The sequence below is a fragment of the Lampetra planeri genome, chromosome 62 (assembly GCF_965212315.1).
Source record: "Lampetra planeri chromosome 62, kcLamPlan1.2.h2, whole genome shotgun sequence".
NCBI classification, from domain to species: Eukaryota; Metazoa; Chordata; class Hyperoartia; order Petromyzontiformes; family Petromyzontidae; genus Lampetra; species Lampetra planeri.
In genome coordinates, this window is record NC_136168.1 from 5,352,939 (window position 1) to 5,371,007 (window position 18,069).

General features: G+C 59.2%; 1 protein-coding gene across 1 annotated transcript in view; it reads left to right on the forward strand.

Moving 5' to 3' along the window:
• The window catches only part of LOC144736711 (band 3 anion transport protein-like), a 38,813-nt gene extending 21,349 nt beyond the window's left edge, over positions 1–17,464 (forward strand). The window contains 18 exon segments of the mRNA XM_078619338.1: positions 303–358; positions 360–526; positions 1,206–1,341; positions 2,343–2,568; positions 2,690–2,777; positions 3,477–3,661; positions 4,202–4,379; positions 5,090–5,356; positions 5,572–5,720; positions 5,938–6,132; positions 9,371–9,622; positions 10,242–10,331; positions 11,053–11,222; positions 12,015–12,268; positions 13,455–13,624; positions 14,804–14,842; positions 15,902–16,036; positions 17,285–17,464. Coding sequence (XP_078475464.1) covers positions 303–358; positions 360–526; positions 1,206–1,341; positions 2,343–2,568; positions 2,690–2,777; positions 3,477–3,661; positions 4,202–4,379; positions 5,090–5,356; positions 5,572–5,720; positions 5,938–6,132; positions 9,371–9,622; positions 10,242–10,331; positions 11,053–11,222; positions 12,015–12,268; positions 13,455–13,624; positions 14,804–14,842; positions 15,902–16,036; positions 17,285–17,365 — 2,838 coding nt within the window. The 3' untranslated portion in view covers positions 17,366–17,464.
• The last annotated feature ends 605 nt before the right edge of the window (positions 17,465–18,069 follow it).

The window sequence follows — 18,069 nt, forward strand, 5'->3', positions numbered from 1 at the left end:
ACACCAGGCGAGGTGGATAACATCTCCTAGCCACCGTGATGATGATGAGAGAGAAAGAGACACGCAAACTCCAAATATACAGCAGCAGCAGGCATCAGGGGTTGGGATCGAACCCACGACCTCCTGCATACCAGGCGAGGTGGATAACATCTCCTAGCCACCGTGATGATGATGATGAGAGAGAGACACGCAAACTCCAAATATACAGCAGCAGGCGTCGTCAATGTCTGTATCGAACCCACGACCTCCTGCATACCAGGCGAGGTTGTCAACATCTCGCCGCCGCGTCTCCGCGTGCCCAGGTGTTCGTGCAGCTCAACGAGTTGGTGTGGGCGAGCGGTGGCGGTGGCGAGCAGGTGGGGGGGGAGGGGGGGGGAGGGGGGGCCCTCGTCGTCGTGGCGCGAGACGGCGCGCTGGATCAAGTTCGAGGAGTCGTTCGAGGCGGAGGCGGCTCGCTGGGGCAAGCCGCGCGTCTCCTCGCTCAGCTTCCGCGCCCTCCTCGAACTCCGCAAGGTCCTCGCCCGCGGTGAGACCGGCGGGGGAGACGCGCCGGGGTGGGGGGGGGGGGGCACGGGGGGAGCCACGGGGAGAGACACGAGGGGAGACACGGGGGGAGATACGGAGTCTTCCAGGGACACCTGTGTGTGTCTGTGTGTGTGTCTGTGTGTGTGTCTGTGTGTGTGTCTGTGTGTGTGTCTGTGTGTGTGTCTGTGTGTGTGTCTGTGTGTGTGTCTGTGTGTGTGTTAGTGGTAGTGTAACGGTTAGCGCGCTGCACTACAAACCTGGCGACCCGGGTTCGATTCCCGCTCACGGAAAACACCAGTGACGATTATTTGAACCGGTCCTGGGCCTCCCCTAGGTCGACTCAGCCTCAAATAAGTACCTGGTGCGGTGTGTAAACATTGCCGCTAGGGAGACAAAGGCGGTCGGGTGTGGTGCTGGCCACCCACCCCCTCGTGTACCGTTGTGGCCTTCATAGGTGCTCGCTAACAGCAATTGCCCCTACAGTCTGTTAAGGCTATACGGGGGATCTTTGTCTTTTTTGTCTGTATGTCTGTGTATGTCTATGTGTGTGTCTGTGTGTGTCTGTATGTGTCTCTGTGTGTGTGTCTGTGTGTTTCTATGTGTATGTGTGCTCGTTAACAGCACTTGCCCCTACAATCTGTTGAGGCTACACGGGGGATCTGTGTCTGTGTGCGTGCCAGGCGTGGTGCACCTGGACGTGGCCGAGGTGACGCTGCCGGGGGTCGCGGCGCGGCTCACCGAGCTGCTCGCAACCAGCGCCATCATCCGGGCACGTGACCGCGACCCGCTGCTCCGTGCACTCACCCAGCGCCACAGGTGCCGCTCACCACTCACTCACTCACCACGCACTCACCCACTCACTCACCACGCACTCACCACTCACCCACTCACTCACCCACTCACCCAGCGCCACAGGTGCCGCTCACCACTCACTCACCACGCACTCACTCACCACTCACTCACTCACTAACCCACTCACTCACCACGCACTCACCCACTCACTCACCACGCACTCACCACTCACCCACTCACCCACTCACTCGCCACTCACCACGCACTCACCACGCACTCACCACTCACTCACTCACCCACTCACCCAGCGCCACAGGTGCCGCTCACCACTCACTCTCCACCCACTCACTCACTACTCACTCACTCACTAACCCACTCACTCACTCACCCACTCACTGACCCACTCACACACTGACCCACTCACTCATTCACCCACTCACTCACCCACTCACTCACTCACCCACTCACTCACTGACTCACCCAGCGCCACATGTGCCGCTCACCACTCACTCACCACCCACTCACTCACTACTCACTCACTCACTAACCCACTCACTCACTCACCCACTCACTGACCCACTCACACACTGACCCACTCACTCATTCACTCACTCACTCACCCACTCACTCACTCACCCACTCACTCACTGACTCACCCAGCGCCACAGGTGCCGCTCACCACTCACTCACTCACCACTCACTCACCACTCACTCACTCACTCACCACTCACTCACTCACCACTCACTCACTCACTCACCACTCACTCACTCACCACTCACTCACGCACTCACCCACTCACCCAGCGCCACAGGTGCCGCTCACCACTCACTCACCACTCACTCACCACTCACTCACACGCACTCACCACGCACTCACTACTCACTCACCACTCACTCACCACGCACTCACTCACTAACCACTCACTCACCACTCACTCACTCAAACAATCACACTCCAACACACGAGTGCTCACTCTCTTCCCCCCTCTCCCCCCTCTCCCCCCCTCCCCCCCCCTCTCCCCCAGCCTGCCGTGTGACTCCGAGCTGGCGGCCGCGGCTCTGCTCCGCAGCGGCCTCGGCTCGCTGCGTCTCCGCGCCAGCAGCTGGCGGCGCGGCGCCCCGGCCCCTGGCTCGGCCCCCGGCTCGGCCCCCGGGTCGGCCCCGGGGTCGGCCCCGGGCTCCCCCGGCAGGGGGCCGCCGCCCGGAGCCACCGCCGCTCACCGCGACGTGGAGGCCGCACGGTGGCCCAAGGTGACCCCCCGAGACCCCGAAACCTTGAGAACCTCCAGAGACCCCAGAGACCCCCGTGTGCTAGCCACACTTGCCCCAACAGTCCGATAAGGCTACACGGTGGCTCTTTGTTTTTGTGTAGCGGAGCCTCACGTTCACGGCGGCCGACCGTCGGCCCAAGCTGCTGGAGAAGATCCCTCACGGAGCCGAGGCCACGCTCGTCCTCGTGGGTGAGCACGTGTGGTGTGTCAGTTTGTGTGTCAGTGTGTGTCAGTGTGTGTGTCAGTGAGTGTGTCAGTGTGTGTGTCAGTGTGTGGCAGTGTGTGTGTGTCAGTGTGTGTGTCAGTGTGTGTCAGTGAGTGTGTCAGTGTGTGTGTCAGTGTGTGGCAGTGTGTGCCAGTCTGTGTGCCAGTGTGTGTGTGTCAGTCTGCGTGTGTAAGAGGAGCGACGCTCACAACAACGAGAAGAGTTCCGGGCGGCTAAAACACAGCGAGTTAGCACAGCAGGGAGCACAGGTGGTGTATCGTCCAATCATCTCAGTCAGTCGACCCGTGGCACCTGGGTCTGTCTTGTGACCTTCTGCCAGCGGGCATTCGACACTTCACGTGGCCTGGCACAAGCGCCGTGGTGACGTCACTGCCACTTAGTGACGAATGGCAGCTGTTGTTGTGTGTGTGTGTGTGAGGCGGTAGTGTAGTGGTTAATGCGCCGCTCTACGACCTGAGCTCGATTCCTGCTGTTACCTCCACTGCTGGATCAGCAGCACGGGGTCAGTTTCAGGGTCAGAGTTGGGATCGGGGCGAACCTTGGGATCATCATCCCCCAGCACAACTTCACTTCAACTCTAAAACGTTCGCTCCCCATCGCTCCTTACCCCCCCTCCTCCTCCATCCCTTACCGCCTCCTCTGCCCCCCCCCCCCCTCCCCAGGCCACGCCGAGTTCCTGGCGCAGCCGGCGGCCGCCTTCGTGCGGCTGCGTCGCGGCGTGGTGCTGCCCGGCGTGCTGGAGGTGCCCGTGCCCACGCGCTTCGTCTTCCTGCTGCTGGGGCCCCGGGCCGCAGGCCTCGACTACCACGAGATGGGCCGCTCGCTCGCCGCGCTCATGTCCGACAAGGTGCACGAGCGCACGGACAGACGCACGGATGGTAGATGGACACACGGATGGACACACGGATGGACACACGGACAGACGCACGGATGGTAGATGGACACACGGACAGACGCACAGACGCTGGACTGACGACAGACGGATGCTCGATGGACGACGGACGCACGCACAGACGGACGCGCTGACACACAGACGTACGATGGACCGACCTACGTTCCTGTAAATGTTCACACGGTGATGATAGCCCACGCTGCATTGAGCACTGACGGGGCGGTAAGTCTGTTTGATTTGACCGGCGACTTCTCGCAGAGAAGGCGACTGACGTTTGTTCAGGGACGCGCGTGCAGAGGATTTGGCCGCCGTACATTTCGACGCGATGGGCCACTTTGCTTTGAGCTACCATTGGTAGTAGCCAGGCCGCCTCTGAGAAAGAGCTACGCGGCAGCCCAGTAGTAAAATTAGATAAAATACCTTTAAAATAAAACCTTGACAATAACAAAATGTATGACATCTTGCTTGTCGTCGTTATCGTCGTAACCTGCGCAGGACTTCCACGACACGGCTTACCGCGCGGACGACCGCCGCCAGCTGCTGGGCGCCATCAACGAGTTCCTGGACAGCAGCGTGGTGCTGCCCCCCGCCGAGCTGAGCGACCGCGAGCTGCTGGGGCCCGTGCCCTCGTTCCAACGCGCCGTGCTGCACAAGCGGCGCCAGCAGCGCAGCGGTGAGACGCGCACGCCGCCCAAGGTCGCCCGCGAGACCCTCGGCCGCCTGCTGCTGTTGGGGCGAGGGTTGGAGGCCGTGGAGGCCGGCACGGGACACCTTGTCTCCCGAGTGGCGATGTTTACGACACGCCGAGTCGGTCTGGGGGAGGCCCAGGATCGGTTCGGATAATCGTCACCGGTGTTGGCGGGAATCGAACTCGGGTCGCCGGTTCCGAGCTCTGCGTGCGAAGCGTTGCCCTACCGCTTCCCGTGTAACTCTTAACAGACTAGCACGTCCTGTATACGTGACAACCCTCATGAGTTGGCTGTGTCGGGTGGTGGCGGGTTTAATGACACACACTTATATACTTACGCGATCTCACCAAAAAACCCTCTATTATGGATCTTAACGCACTGTCAGGGCAAGTGCTGTGAGCGAGTCGCAGCACCTTTGATGATGACGATGATGATGACGATGATGATGATGATGATTATGATGATGATGTCGATGATGATGACGATAATGATGACGATGATGACAACGATGATGATCATGATGATAATGAAGATGATGTTGATAACGACGGTGATGATGATGATGATGACGATGATGATGACGACGACGATAACGGCGACGATGATGTTCACGACGACAATGCTGACGATGACAACGACGACAATGAAACTCAATCACCTCTCCCCTCCCGCGTCACCCCGCCCACCGTCCCAGCCGCGGACGAGGACAACCAAAAGCCCTCGGTTGACGGCAAAGCTCCGGCCAAGGAGGCGTCCGGCGGCGACGGCGGCGGCGACAACGATGAGGACCCACTGCGACGCACCGGCGTGCCGTTCGGCGGGGTGTGGTGCGACATGAAGCGACGCTACGGCCACTACGCGTCGGACCTGCGCGACGCCCTCAACCTGCAGTGCCTCCCGGCGATGATCTTCATCTACTTCGCAGCCCTCTCGCCCTGCATCACCTTCGGCGGCCTGCTCGGTGAGTGAGGGACCGCTCATAATCCAGATGATGCCAGAGTGGACAATCCCAACTCCGAAATTTTCAAATACAGAAGTGGACGGACGGACGGACGGGGGGGGGGGGGGTCGGCAGGTAGCGCATCGCGATCCGGAGGATGCGTTTGGTCAGAGCGACTGCTGGGACGAGGTGGACGAGGTGGTGACGCAGGCCCCGCCGTGTCCGCTGTGCCGCAGGGGAAGCGACGGGGAACCTCATGGGGGTCTCCGAGCTGGTGGTGGCCACCTCGACGCAGGGCGTCCTCTTCGCACTCCTCGGAGCGCAGCCGCTCCTCATCATCGGCTTCTCGGGACCCCTGCTCGTCTTCGAGGAGGCCTTCTTTTCCGTGAGTGCACGGGCAGAGCGAGCACTTGTGTCTCTCTCCTCCCCGTGTCTCTCTCCTCCCCGTGTCTCTCTCCACCCCGTGTCTCTCTCCTCCCCGTGTCTCTCTCCTCCCCTTGTCTCTCTCCTCCCCGTCTCTCTCCTCCCCGTGTCTCTCTCCTCCCCGTGTCTCTCTCTCCGCGTCTCTCTCCACCCCGCACGTCTCCTCTGCGCGTGCGTAGTTCTGCGAGTCCAACTCGCTCGACTACCTGACGGGCCGCGTCTGGGTGGGCCTGTGGCTCGTGCTGCTCGTTCTCGTGCTCGTCGCGGCCGAGGGCAGCTTCCTGGTGCGCTACGTCTCGCGCTTCACCCAGGAGATCTTCGCCTTCCTCATCTCGCTCATCTTCATCTATGAGACCTTCGAGAAGATCTACGAGGTGTGTGTGTGTGACGACGCGGTGGATTTTGCGCCATACTTCTGTTCGGTGACCCCACCGCCACCTCCTCTCCTCCCCAACCTCGTCCTGGTGTTTAGAATTCTCATCCGGTTACACCAAATCAACTTGAACCATGAATTTGAACTCACTCACTCACTCACCATGTCACTCATCAATTTACCTACTCACCCACCTTCGCACCCACCCACGCATTGAATGGCTCACTCGCGCACTCACTCGCGCACTCACTCACGCACTCACCATCTCACTCGTTCATTTACCCACTCGCCCAACTTCTCACCCACCTGCGTGTTAACTCGTTGCTGCTCGCTCCTTCTCTCTTCTCCGTCCATTCTCCCCTCCACCCTCTCATCATCATCACCACCGCTGGCGCTCGTTCCCTTCCTCCTCATCTCTTCCTGCGGCTCATCTCGAGTCGTGCCCTCCTCTCTCTCCATCGCAGGGGTTCCCCGTCCCGGCATCGCTCCTTCCCTCTCCCATTCGTTTCTCTGTGTGGCGGGCGCTCTCCTCGCCAGCACGCCGAGACAGTCCGCTTACTCCAGTCACCCACAGCTCTCTCCTTCACCCACAGCTCGCTCCTTCACCCACAGCTCGCTCCTTCACCCACAGCTCCCTCCTTCACCCACAGCTCGCTCCTTCACCCACAGCTCCCTCCTTCATCCACAGCTCCCTCCTTCATCCACAGCTCTCTCTGTCATCCACAACTCCCTCCTACACCCACAGCTCCCTCCTTCATCCACAGCTCCCTCCTTCACCCACAGCTCCCTCCTTCATCCACAGCTCTCTCTGTCATCCACAGCTCCCTCCTTCATCCACAGCTCTCTCTGTCATCCACAACTCCCTCCTACACCCACAGCTCCCTCCTTCATCCACAGCTCTCTCTGTCATCCACAACTCCCTCCTACACCCACAGCTCCCTCCTTCATTCACAGCTCCCTCCTTCACCCACAGCTCCCTCCTTCATCCACAGCTCTCTCTGTCATCCACAGCTCCCTCCTTCACCCACAGCTCCCTCCTTCACCCACAGCTCGCTCCTTCACCCACAGCTCTCTCCTTCACCCACAGCTCTCTCCTTCACCCACAGCTCTCTCCTTCACCCACAGCTCTCTCCTTCACCCACAGCTCTCTCCTTCACCCACAGCTCTCTCCGTCACCCACAGCTCGCTCCTTCACCCACAGCTCCGTCCTTCATCCACAGCTCTCTCCTTCACCCACAGCTCCTTTCTTCATCCACAGCTCCCTCCTTCACCCACAGCTCGCTCCTTCACCCACAGCTCTCTCCTTCACCCACAGCTCGCTCCGTCACCCACAGCTCTCTCCTTCACCCACAGCTCTCTCCGTCACCCACAGCTCTCTTCTTCACTCACAGCTCCCTCCTTCATCCACAGCTCTCTTCTTCATCCACAGCTCGCTCCTTCACCCACAGCTCGCTCCTTCACCCACAGCTTTCTCCTTCACCCACGGCTCTCTCCTTCACCCACAGCTCTCTCCTTCATTCACAGCTCTCTCCTTCACCCACAGCTCTCTCCGTTACCCACAGCTCTCTTCTTCACTCACAGCTCCCTCCTTCATCCACAGCTCGCTCCTTCACCCACAGCTCGCTCCTTCACCCACAGCTCTCTCCTTCACCCACAGCTCTCTCCGTCACTCACAGCTCTCTTCTTCACTCACAGCTCCCTCCTTCATCCACAGCTCTCTTCTTCATCCACAGCTCGCTCCTTCACCCACAGCTCTCTCCTTCACCCACAGCTCGCTCCTTCACCCACAGCTCTCTCCTTCGTCCACAGCTCCCTCTTTCACCCACAGCTCGCTCCTTCACCCACAGCTCGCTCCTTCACCCACAACTCCCTCCTTCACCCACAGCTCTCTCCTTCATCCACAGCTCCCTCCTTCATCCACAGCTCTCTCCTTCGTCCACAGCTCCCTCTTTCACCCACAGTTCCCTCCTTTTCCCACATCTCCTTCCTTCACCCACAGCTCTCTCCTTCATCCACAGCTCCCTCCTTCACCCACAGCTCCCTCCTTCACCCACAGCTCTCTCCTTCACCCACAGCTCTCTCCTTCACCCACAGCTCCCTCCTTCACCCACAGCTTTCTCCTTCACCCACAGCTCTCTACTTCATCCACAGCTCGCTTCTTCACCCACAGCTCCCTCCTTCACCCACAGCTCTCTCCTTCACCCACAGCTCTCTACTTCATCCACAGCTCTCTCCTCATCACATACAGCTCCCTCCTCCATCCACAGCTCTCTCCCCCTCCTACCAGTCCCCTGACGTGCCCCCTTATCTCCCACAGTCCCATCTCCTAGTTCCTCCCCCTCCCCTCATCCTTGTCACCTCATTCCAAGCCACAATATGAACCACAATACCTTGCAAGGAGCATCATCCATCAGGACAACTCCGCTCATCCTCGCAGCAGCAGTGGCTTTTGGCTACCCACCGAACAAAGACGGTGGTCACTGCATTGCGCGGCGCTTTCAGATACGCTTCTACGGCCGTCTGGAACGCTCTTCCTTCCGATATTAGGAAGCCACTGGAGCTATGCACTTTAAATCATTATCTAGGTTGAAAACTAATTTCTTAGGAACTCCTTCGTGTGCTTAGTTTGTTGTCCTTCCCCCGCACCTCCGATTGGCTACGTACGAAGTTCAACATCCACACAATCACGCAGGTCGTCGCACTGTGGGGTTACTCCTGGAAAAGTAGGTGCAGGGATTGGCATAATCATTGTATGTATGTTGAACTTTTTTCACACCGTACGTAGGCAACTGCGCTAATCAGAGGTCTAGGCAGTAGGGAATGCCGATGTTGGGGGACCGTTATGGAGGACCGCTAGATCTGCATCCTGTGAATCGCAATCCTTGACTCGACTCCGGTTCCTCATGGCGATGGTGCCACTACTGCTACACCATCACCATTGTCACCGCCACAACCACCAACACCATCACCGCCACTGCCACGTCACCATCACCAACACCACCGACACCTCCACCAATACCGCCACCACCACCATCGCCACCCGCCACAGCCACCGCCACCATCACCACCACCAACACCACCAACACCACCATCACCACCAACACCATCACCACCAACACCGCTACTACCACCAACACTGCCACCGCCACCACGGGAACCAAACGCCCCTCCTTGGCCGACGATCGCGAATCTCCGATGTCTCTCTAAGCGTGCGGTCGCGTCTCTGCCCGCCGGGGCAGATCTTCCAGGACCACCCGCTGCTGAGCGAGTCCGCGGGCGGCGTGAGCACCCCCGCGGTCGCCTGGAACTCGACCCAGGTCCCCGGCAACTCGTCGGCGTCGTTGGGGGCGACCGCGTGCCGGCCAGCGGGAGACGAGGACCCCCTGGGCTGCCCCAACACGGCGCTCATGTCGCTCGTGTTCATGGCCTCCACCTTCTTCATCGCCGTCTACCTCCGCAAGTTCAAGAACAGCCGCTTCTTGCCCGGCGTGGTGCGTCCGTGCGTGCGTGTGCATGTGTGTGTGTGTGCGTGTGTGTGCGTGTGTGTGTGTGTGCGTAGCGTGCGTGTGTGTGTGCGTGTGTGTGTGTGTGCGTGTTTGTGTGTGTTTGTGCGTGTGTGTGTGCGTGTGTGTGTGCGTGCATGTGCGCGTGTGTGTGTGTGTGCGTAGCGTGCGTGTGTGTTCGTGCGTGTGTGTGTGATTGCGTGCATGTGCGTGTGTGTGCGTGCATGTGCGTGTGTGTGCGTGTGCGTGCATGTGCGTGTGTGTGTGTGCGTGTGTGTTCGTGCGTGCGTGTGGGGAGCAGTGGCGTAGCAGTTAGCGTGCTGCATTATGAACCCAGCGACTCGAGTTTGATTTTTCGCTGATGGCCAATGCCGGTGACGATTATCTGATCCAGTCCTCGGCTTCCCCTAGGTCGTCTCAGCCTCAAATCAGTACCTGGCGCGTTGTGTAAAAAACACCACTGTGGAGACAAAGGCGGCCGGGCGTGGTGCTGGCCACCCACCCCTCGTGTGCCGTTCCGGTCTTCATAGGTGCTACTCGCTAACAGCACTTGCCCCAACAGTCGGTTAAGGCTATATAGAGGATCTTTATCTTTCTGCGTGCTCAGGTCCGACGGGCGATCGGAGATTTTGGTGTCGCCATCGCAATCATTGCCATGGTGCTCATCTCTCTCGCGGTGAAGACAACTTACCTGCAGGTGAGCGTGGGTGAGCGTGGGTGAGCGTGGGTGAGCGTGGGTGAGCGTGGGTGAGCGTGGGTGAGCGTGGGTGAGCGCACCCGGGTGAGGTGAGCGTGGGCGAGCCCTCTTCTCTCCTCCTAGAGACATCAAAACACCGAACGAGTGAGCGCTCGATCAGACGCGTGGACGAGTGAATCGTTGATCAAGCGAGTGATCGTGTGAGTGATCAAGTTAGTGAACAGTCAATTGAATGAACGATCGAGTGAGCGAATGAGCAAATAAACGATGGAGCGAGCGTACGAAAAAATTAACGATCGAGCGAGCGAATGAAGGATCTAATGAGCGAATGAATGATTGAGTTACTTGAACGATCGAGTGAGCGAGCGAATGAACGATTGAGCAAGCGAATGAGCGAATGAACAGTCGAACTAGCGAATAAACGATCGAGTGAGCAAACGAGTAAATGAATGAACGATCGAGGGAATGAATAAACGATCGAGCGAGCAAATGAACAATCGATCGAGCGAGTGAATGAATGATCAAGCGAGCGAGCGACTGAATGATCAAGCGACGAGTGAATGAATGATCAAGCGAGCGAGCGAATGAATGATCAAGCGAGCGAGTGAATGAATGATCGAGTGAGCGAGCGAATGAATGATCGAGCGATTAAGCGAGCGAACAGCCTCCGATCGGTCGTACCCCCCCCCCCCCCTCCGCTTCCGCCACGCGGCGCAAGCAGAAGCTGGTGGTGCCGAGCGGCGTGTCGCTGTCCGAGCCGAGCCAGCGCGGCTGGTTCATCAGCCCCGCGGGTCCCTCCGGCCGGCCCTTCCCCGTGTGGATGATGTTCGCGGCCGTCATCCCCGGCGCCCTCGTCCTCATCCTCGTCTTCATGGAGACGCAGATCACCACGTGGGTCACACCGCCACCCTCCTGCACCCACACACCTCGTCGTGTTCACTCGCTGCCCCCCCCCCTCACCCGCGGCCGACAATGGCCGGCTGCCGCCATTCATCATCCCGTGTGTCTCTTCTGCAGCTGCCTTCCCACTTGGTTGATCGGTGACTGACTCCGTGTCCAGTCACCGGCCACCAAGCGCCACCACCCCCACCGTCCTCTTGACCCCACCAGCACCTTGCCGACACCACCTCAACAACACCACCACCTCAACACCACCACCACTATGACACCACCACCACCTTCTTGAGACCACCACTACCACCACCACCATGACACCACCACCACCCACTTGACACCACCACCACCACCATGACACCACCATCATGACACCACCACCACCTCAACACCACCTTCTTGAGACTACCACCACCACCACCTTATTGAGACCACCACTACCACCATCAACACCTCAACACCACCACCCTCGTGACACCACCACCACCTTTTTGAGACCACCACTACCACCATCACCACCACCCTATTGACACCACCACCATGACAACACCACCATGACACCACCACCACCTTCTAAAGACCACCACTACCATCATCACCAGTTTATTGACACCACCACCAAGACAACACCACCACCGACACCACCACCACCAGTTTATTGACACCATGACCATGACACCACCACCACCAGTTTATTGACACCACCACCATGACACCACCACCACCACCATGACACCACCACCACCATCCTGTTGACCCCCACCTCCTCTGCCCCCACCCCCCCCCCAGGCTGATCCTGGCTAAGAAGGAGCGCCGACTGGTCAAGGGCTCGGGCTTCCACCTCGACCTGCTGCTCATCGCGCTCATGGGCGGCGCGAGCGCGCTGCTCGGGCTGCCGTGGCTCACGGCGGCCACGGTGCGCTCCGTGAGCCACGCCAACGCGCTCACCGTCATGAGCCGCGCCACGGCGCCCGGGGAGCGGCCACGCACCGAGCGCGTCGTGGAGCAGCGACTCACCGCACTCGCCGTCGCCCTGCTCGTCGGTGAGGGCCGCGGGGGGCGGGGGGCGTGGTGGTGATGGTGGTGATGGTGGTGATAGTCGTGATGGTGGTGATAGTGGTGGTGGTGATGGTGGTGGTGGTGATGGTCGTGATGGTGGTGATGGTGGTGGTGATGGTCGTGCTGATGGTGGTGATAGTGGTGGTGGTGCTGATGGTGGTGGTGATGCTGGTGGTGGTGGTGGTGGAGGTGGGGATGGTGATGGTCGTGCTGATGGTGGTGATAGTGGTGATAGTGGTGGTGGTGGTGGTGATGGTGGTGGGGATGGTGATGGTGGTGGTGATGGTGGTGATAGTCGTGATGGTGGTGATAGTGGTGGTGGTGATGGTGGTGGTGGTGGTGATGGTCGTGATGGTGGTGATAGTGGTGGTGGTGATGGTGGTGGTGGTGGTGGTGATGGTCGTGATGGTGGTGATAGTGGTGGTGGTGCTGATGGTGGTGGTGGTGATGCTGGTGGTGGTCATGGTCGTGATAGTGGTGGTGATGGTCGTGACGGTGGTGGTGGTGGTGGTGATGCTGCTGGTGGTGATAGTCGTGATAGTGGTGGTGGTGGTGATGGTCGTGATGGTGGTGATGGTGGTGATAGTGGTGGTGGCGGTGGTGATGGTGTTGATGGTGGTGATGGTGTTGATGGTGGTGATAGTGGTGGTGATGGTTGTGATAGTGGTGGTGGTGATGCTGGTGGTGGTGGTGGTGGTGATCGTGGTGGGGGTGGTAGTGATAGTGGTGATGGTGGTGATGGTCGTGATGGTCGTGGTGATGGTGATGGTGTTGATGGTGGTGATAGTGGTGGTGATGGTGGTGGTGGAAGGTGATGGTGGTGGTGGTGGAGTGCCATGAAAGTGTCTGAAATATTAATTTGGACTCATAGAACTGCTGAACCGAACCTAACCATCGCTGCATCCCTGTGTGTCCGTGTGTACGCGCGTGCTTGTGCGTCCGTTTGTCTGTGTGTCCGTGCGTCTGGGCATGCGCGTGTGTGTGCGCGTGTCCGTGCGTGTGTCCGTACGTCCGCGCGTGTGTCCGCGTGCCCGCGCGTGCGTGTGTCCGTGCGGGCGTGTGTCCGTGTGTCCGTGCGTGTGTCCGTGTGTCCGTGCGTGTGTCCGTGCGTGTGTCCGTGTGTCCGTCCGTGTGTCCGTGCGTGTGTCCTTGTGCCCGCGCGTGGCGCAGGCCTCTCGGTGGTGCTGGGCGACGTGCTGAGCCACATCCCGCTGGCCGTGCTGTTCGGCATCTTCCTCTACATGGGCGTCACGTCGCTGAGCGGCGTGCGCATGGTGGAGCGCATGCTGCTCGCACTCAAGCCCACCAAGTACCACCCGGAGCGCCGATACGTCACCGCGGTACCAACTCCCCCCCCCCCTAGCACCACCGCTACCCGTGGCCGGCGGCGCCGCCTTGATGGGTGCTCGCTGACAGCGCTTGCCCCCAAGGGGTCTGTTTAATGGCTACGCGGGGAGATCTTTGCCTGCGTGCACACGTTCGTCTGTGCGTGTGTGTAGGTGTGTGTGTGTGTCTGTGTGTGTGTGTGTCTGTGCGTGTGTGTCTGTGCGTGTGTGTAGGTGTGTGTGTGTGTCTGTGCGTGTGTGTGTGTCTGTGCGTGTGTGTCTGTGCGTGTGTGTAGGTGTGTGTGTGTGTCTGTGCGTGTGTGTGTGTCTGTGCGTGTGTGCGTGTGTCTGTGCGTGTGTCTGTGCGTAGGTGTGTGTGTGTGTAGGTGTGTGTGTGTCTGTGCGTGTGTGTGTCTGTGCATGTGTGCGTGTGTCTGTGCGTGTGTGTAGGTGTGTGTGTGTGTCTGTGCGTGTGTGTGTCTGTGCGTGTGTGTAGGTGTGTGTGTGTCTGTGCAAGTGTGTGTGTCTGTGCGTGTGTGTAGGTGTGTATGTGTTTGTGCGTGTGTGTGTGTGTCTGTGCATGTGTGTGTGTGTCTGTGCGTGTGTGTGTGTCTGTGCGTGTGTGTGTGTCTGTGCGTGTGTGTGTGTGTGTCTGTGCGTGTGTGTGTGTCTGTGCGTGTGTGTGTGTCTGTGCGTGTGTGTGTGTGTGTCTGTGCGTGTGTGTAGGTGTGTGTGTGTGTGTCTGTGCGTGTGTGTGTCTGTGCGTGTGTGTAGGTGTGTGTGTGTCTGTGCAAGTGTGTGTAGGTGTGTGTGTGTGTCTGTGCGTGTGTGTGTGTCTGTGCGTGTGTGCGTGTGCGTTCCCGAGTGGGGAGCGCTGGTGTAGCGGTGAGCGCTACGCTGCGCTACGAACCCGGCCACCCGGGTTCGATTCCCGCTCACGGCCAACACCGGTGACGATTTTCTGAACCGGTCCTGGGCCTCCCCTAGGTCGACTCAGCCTCAAATGAGTACTTGTTACGGTGTGTAAACACACTGGGGAGACAAAGGCGTTCGGGCGTGTTGCTGGCCACCCGCCCCCTCGTGCGCCGTGCCGGCCCCGCATAGGGTGCTGCTGCTCGCTCACGGCACTCGCCCCGAGAGTCTGTCCCAGGCTACACGGGTGACCTTTGCCTTGGTGTGCGCGTGTGCCCGCAGGTGAAGACCTGGCGCATGAACATGTTCACCGCCATCCAGGTAAACCGCAGCGCGCGCCGCTGAGCGCCAGCGCGCTGCTCGCGGCTACGAGGGACTGGCGTCGAGAGCGAGGAGCCGCACGGCGTTGCCGCGTTTGCTTTGGGTCTGTCGGTAAAGTCACGTCGATGGGTTCAAAGAAAATAACAAAAAACGACGACGTTTCGATCGCAGCACGAGCGGTCGTCTTCAGCCCCCCTTTGGCATCGTCTCTGCCCCACCCAGGTGGGAGCGACGAGGCAGAACAGGAAGGTTTAAGTTTGTGTGTACGGCGAACTTCTTTCGCACCGTACACAGCCAACCGTGTCAATCAGAGTTGCGAGGGAAGGTGGTGGTCGTGGTGGTGGTGGTGTGTTAGAGGGGAGGTGGTGGGGGTGGTGGTGTTAGAGGGGAAGTGGTGGTGATGGTGTTAGAGGGAAGGTGGTAGTGGTGATGGTGTTAGAGGGAAGGTGGTAGTGGTGGTGATGGTGTGTTAGACGGTGGGTGGTATATATGTGTGTACGTCAAACTTCTTTCGCTCCATACGTACCCCACCGTGTGGAGGAAGGACAACAAACTTTACACACAAATACGGCGAGTGAAGAGTGAGTGGTAAGGTCACCACTAATATGCAGGTCACCACTAACACCACTAACACACAGGTCACCACTAACATGCAGGTCACCACTAACATGCATGTGTAAATAGGGGGGGGGGGGGCATGTAACAAACCAGAGGCAACTTCCAATCGCCACGTTAACTTACCGCGAGCTAAAGAGCCCCCACCCCCTGAGCTCCCGGCTGTTCCCGGAAGAGAGGGGGCACGATGCCTCGCGAGACAAAAACAACAACAACGACAACAACAACAACAACAACGACAAAGAGTTCACGACTTACAACGCAGTTGGCCGAACACGACGAAGCGGAATGATTCCCATTCGAGCCTCCGCGAGCGAGCGGTGTCGTCGCGGTCGGGGCTTGCGCGTTGTCGCCGGCGGTGCGTGCGTTGACGCCGGCGGTGCGTGCGTCGTCGCCGGCGGTGCGTGCGTTGACGCCGGCGGTGCGTGCTGACGCTGTGCCCAGGTGCTGCTGCTCGCAGTGCTGTGGGCCGTGCAGCTCACCCCGGCCGCGCTCGCCTTCCCCTTCCTGCTCATCCTCACCGTGCCCTGCCGCTGGCTCCTGCTGCCGCGCATCTTCTCCGCCAAGGAGCTGCAAGCGGTGAGGCTCTCCCCGTCTCTCAGTGTACCCTGGTCTCTCCCCGTGTGTCCCCATCTCTCCCAGTGTGTGTCAATGTATGCTGGTGTCTCCCCTTGTCTCTCAGTGTATCCTGGTCTCTCCACGTCTCTCAGTGTATCCTGGTGTCTCCCCTTGTCTCTCAGTGTACCCTGGTCTCTCCCCGTGTGTCCCCATCTCTCCCAGTGTGTGTCAATGTATGCTGGTGTCTCCCCTTGTCTCTCAGTGTATCCTGGTCTCTCCACGTCTCTCAGTGTATCCTGGTGTCTCCCCTTGTCTCTCAATGTATCCTGGTCTCTCCCAGTGTGTCCCCATCTCTCGCAGTGTGTCTCAGTGTATCCTGGTGTCTCCCAGTGTCTCTCAGTGTACCCTGGTCTCTCCCCGTGTGTCTCCATCTCTCCCAGTGTCTCTCAATGTATCCTGGTGTCTCCCAGTGTCTCTCAATGTATCCTAGTGTCTCCACTTGTCTCCCCGTGTGTCCTCATCTCTCCCAGTGTCTCCTGGTCTCTCCCCATCTCTCCCCTTGTTTCCCGGTCTCTTGCCATACCTCTCCAGGCCTCTCCCCACGTCTCTCCATCATCCAGCAGTGGAATGACTAAGAGCTGTAAATTAACCTCGGGGTTGTTGTTTTTTAGCTTGAACCTCAGTTGCGAAGCACAGTGACCACAGGTCGCCAAACGGCCAGCAGGAGAAGAGCGCACGTGTCTTTAGTCGGACGAGATTATTTATTATAAGAGCTTGGGGGAAGAAAGAGGTGTGACGGTGATGATGGGAGGAGGGAATTCCAAAGTGGAGTGAGTTGACCTGCAGTGTGGTGAGTGGGTGGGTGAGTGGTAGGGTGAGTGGGTGGCTGGATGAGTGGGTGAGTGAGTGGTAGGGTGAGTGGGTGGGTGAGTGGTAGGGTGAGTGCATAGGTGGGTGGGTGAGTGAGTGGGTGGGTGAGTGCTTGTTGTAACCTGCAGTGTGGTGAGTTAGTGGGCGAGTGGGTGAGTGAGTGAGTAAGTTAGTGGGTGAGTGGGTGGATGAGTGAATGTTGTTGGGATGTGCAGTGTGGTTGATGGTGGTGGTTCAACACAGTAACCATGGCAGTAGCGATAGCAGAGTGATAAGGAGACGACTGACTGCCGGTGAGCGGGCAGATGCTCTTCCAGTTGAACGTGTTGTTGTTGTTGTTGTTATCCCCATCACTCACCACATTCCCTTCCTTCTCCCCCTGCCCCCCCCCCCCTCCAGCTGGACGGAGAGGAGAGTGAGCCGACGTTCAACGAGGAGGAGGGGCAGGACGAGTACGACGAGCTGGCCATGCCCGTGTGACCTCGGTCGCTCGGCAACCCCCCACACTCCTCATCTATCGCCATGGCAACCGAGGCATCCTTGGTTATGGACCCATGCGGACACTGATATGGGGGATGGGGTGGGGGAGGGCGTGGGGGGGGGGGAAGAGGTGGGGTGGTGGTGTGGAGGAAGACGGGGGGGGCAACGTCACGCACGGTCTTCACTCCGCACGTGGGAACTCCCTCCCGCCGGCCGCCTTCGCCGTCCGCCTCGCGCCAACGCTCGGCTCGGCACGCCGCCACGGGGTCGTCAAGGCACACGCGGAGCGCGTCACCCCGCACTCCTCCAGCCCGCGCCAGCACTCGCCAGCACTCGTGGGGAGGTGGAGCCACGTGCGGTCGTGTGGCTGGAGCCACCACGTGGCGTGCGAGGGATGGTGATGGCATGCGGAGGCCTTTATCCGGCAGTGGACAGACCCATGGCTCGTGATGATGATTGTTATTATGATGATGGTGATGTCTTGATCCAGCAGTGAGCAGCCTGTGGCTTATGATGAAGATGATATGATGATCAGCGTGATGATGATGATGATGATGGTGACGTCTTCATCCGGCAATGGGCAGACCGTGGCTCGTGATGATGAGTGACTTGAGCGTCACGTGTCGTGGCTGTCACTGACTCGTGCTCACACGACCGATGAATCGGTGTAAATTAAGCGATGTATACGCACATGTTAGCAATCG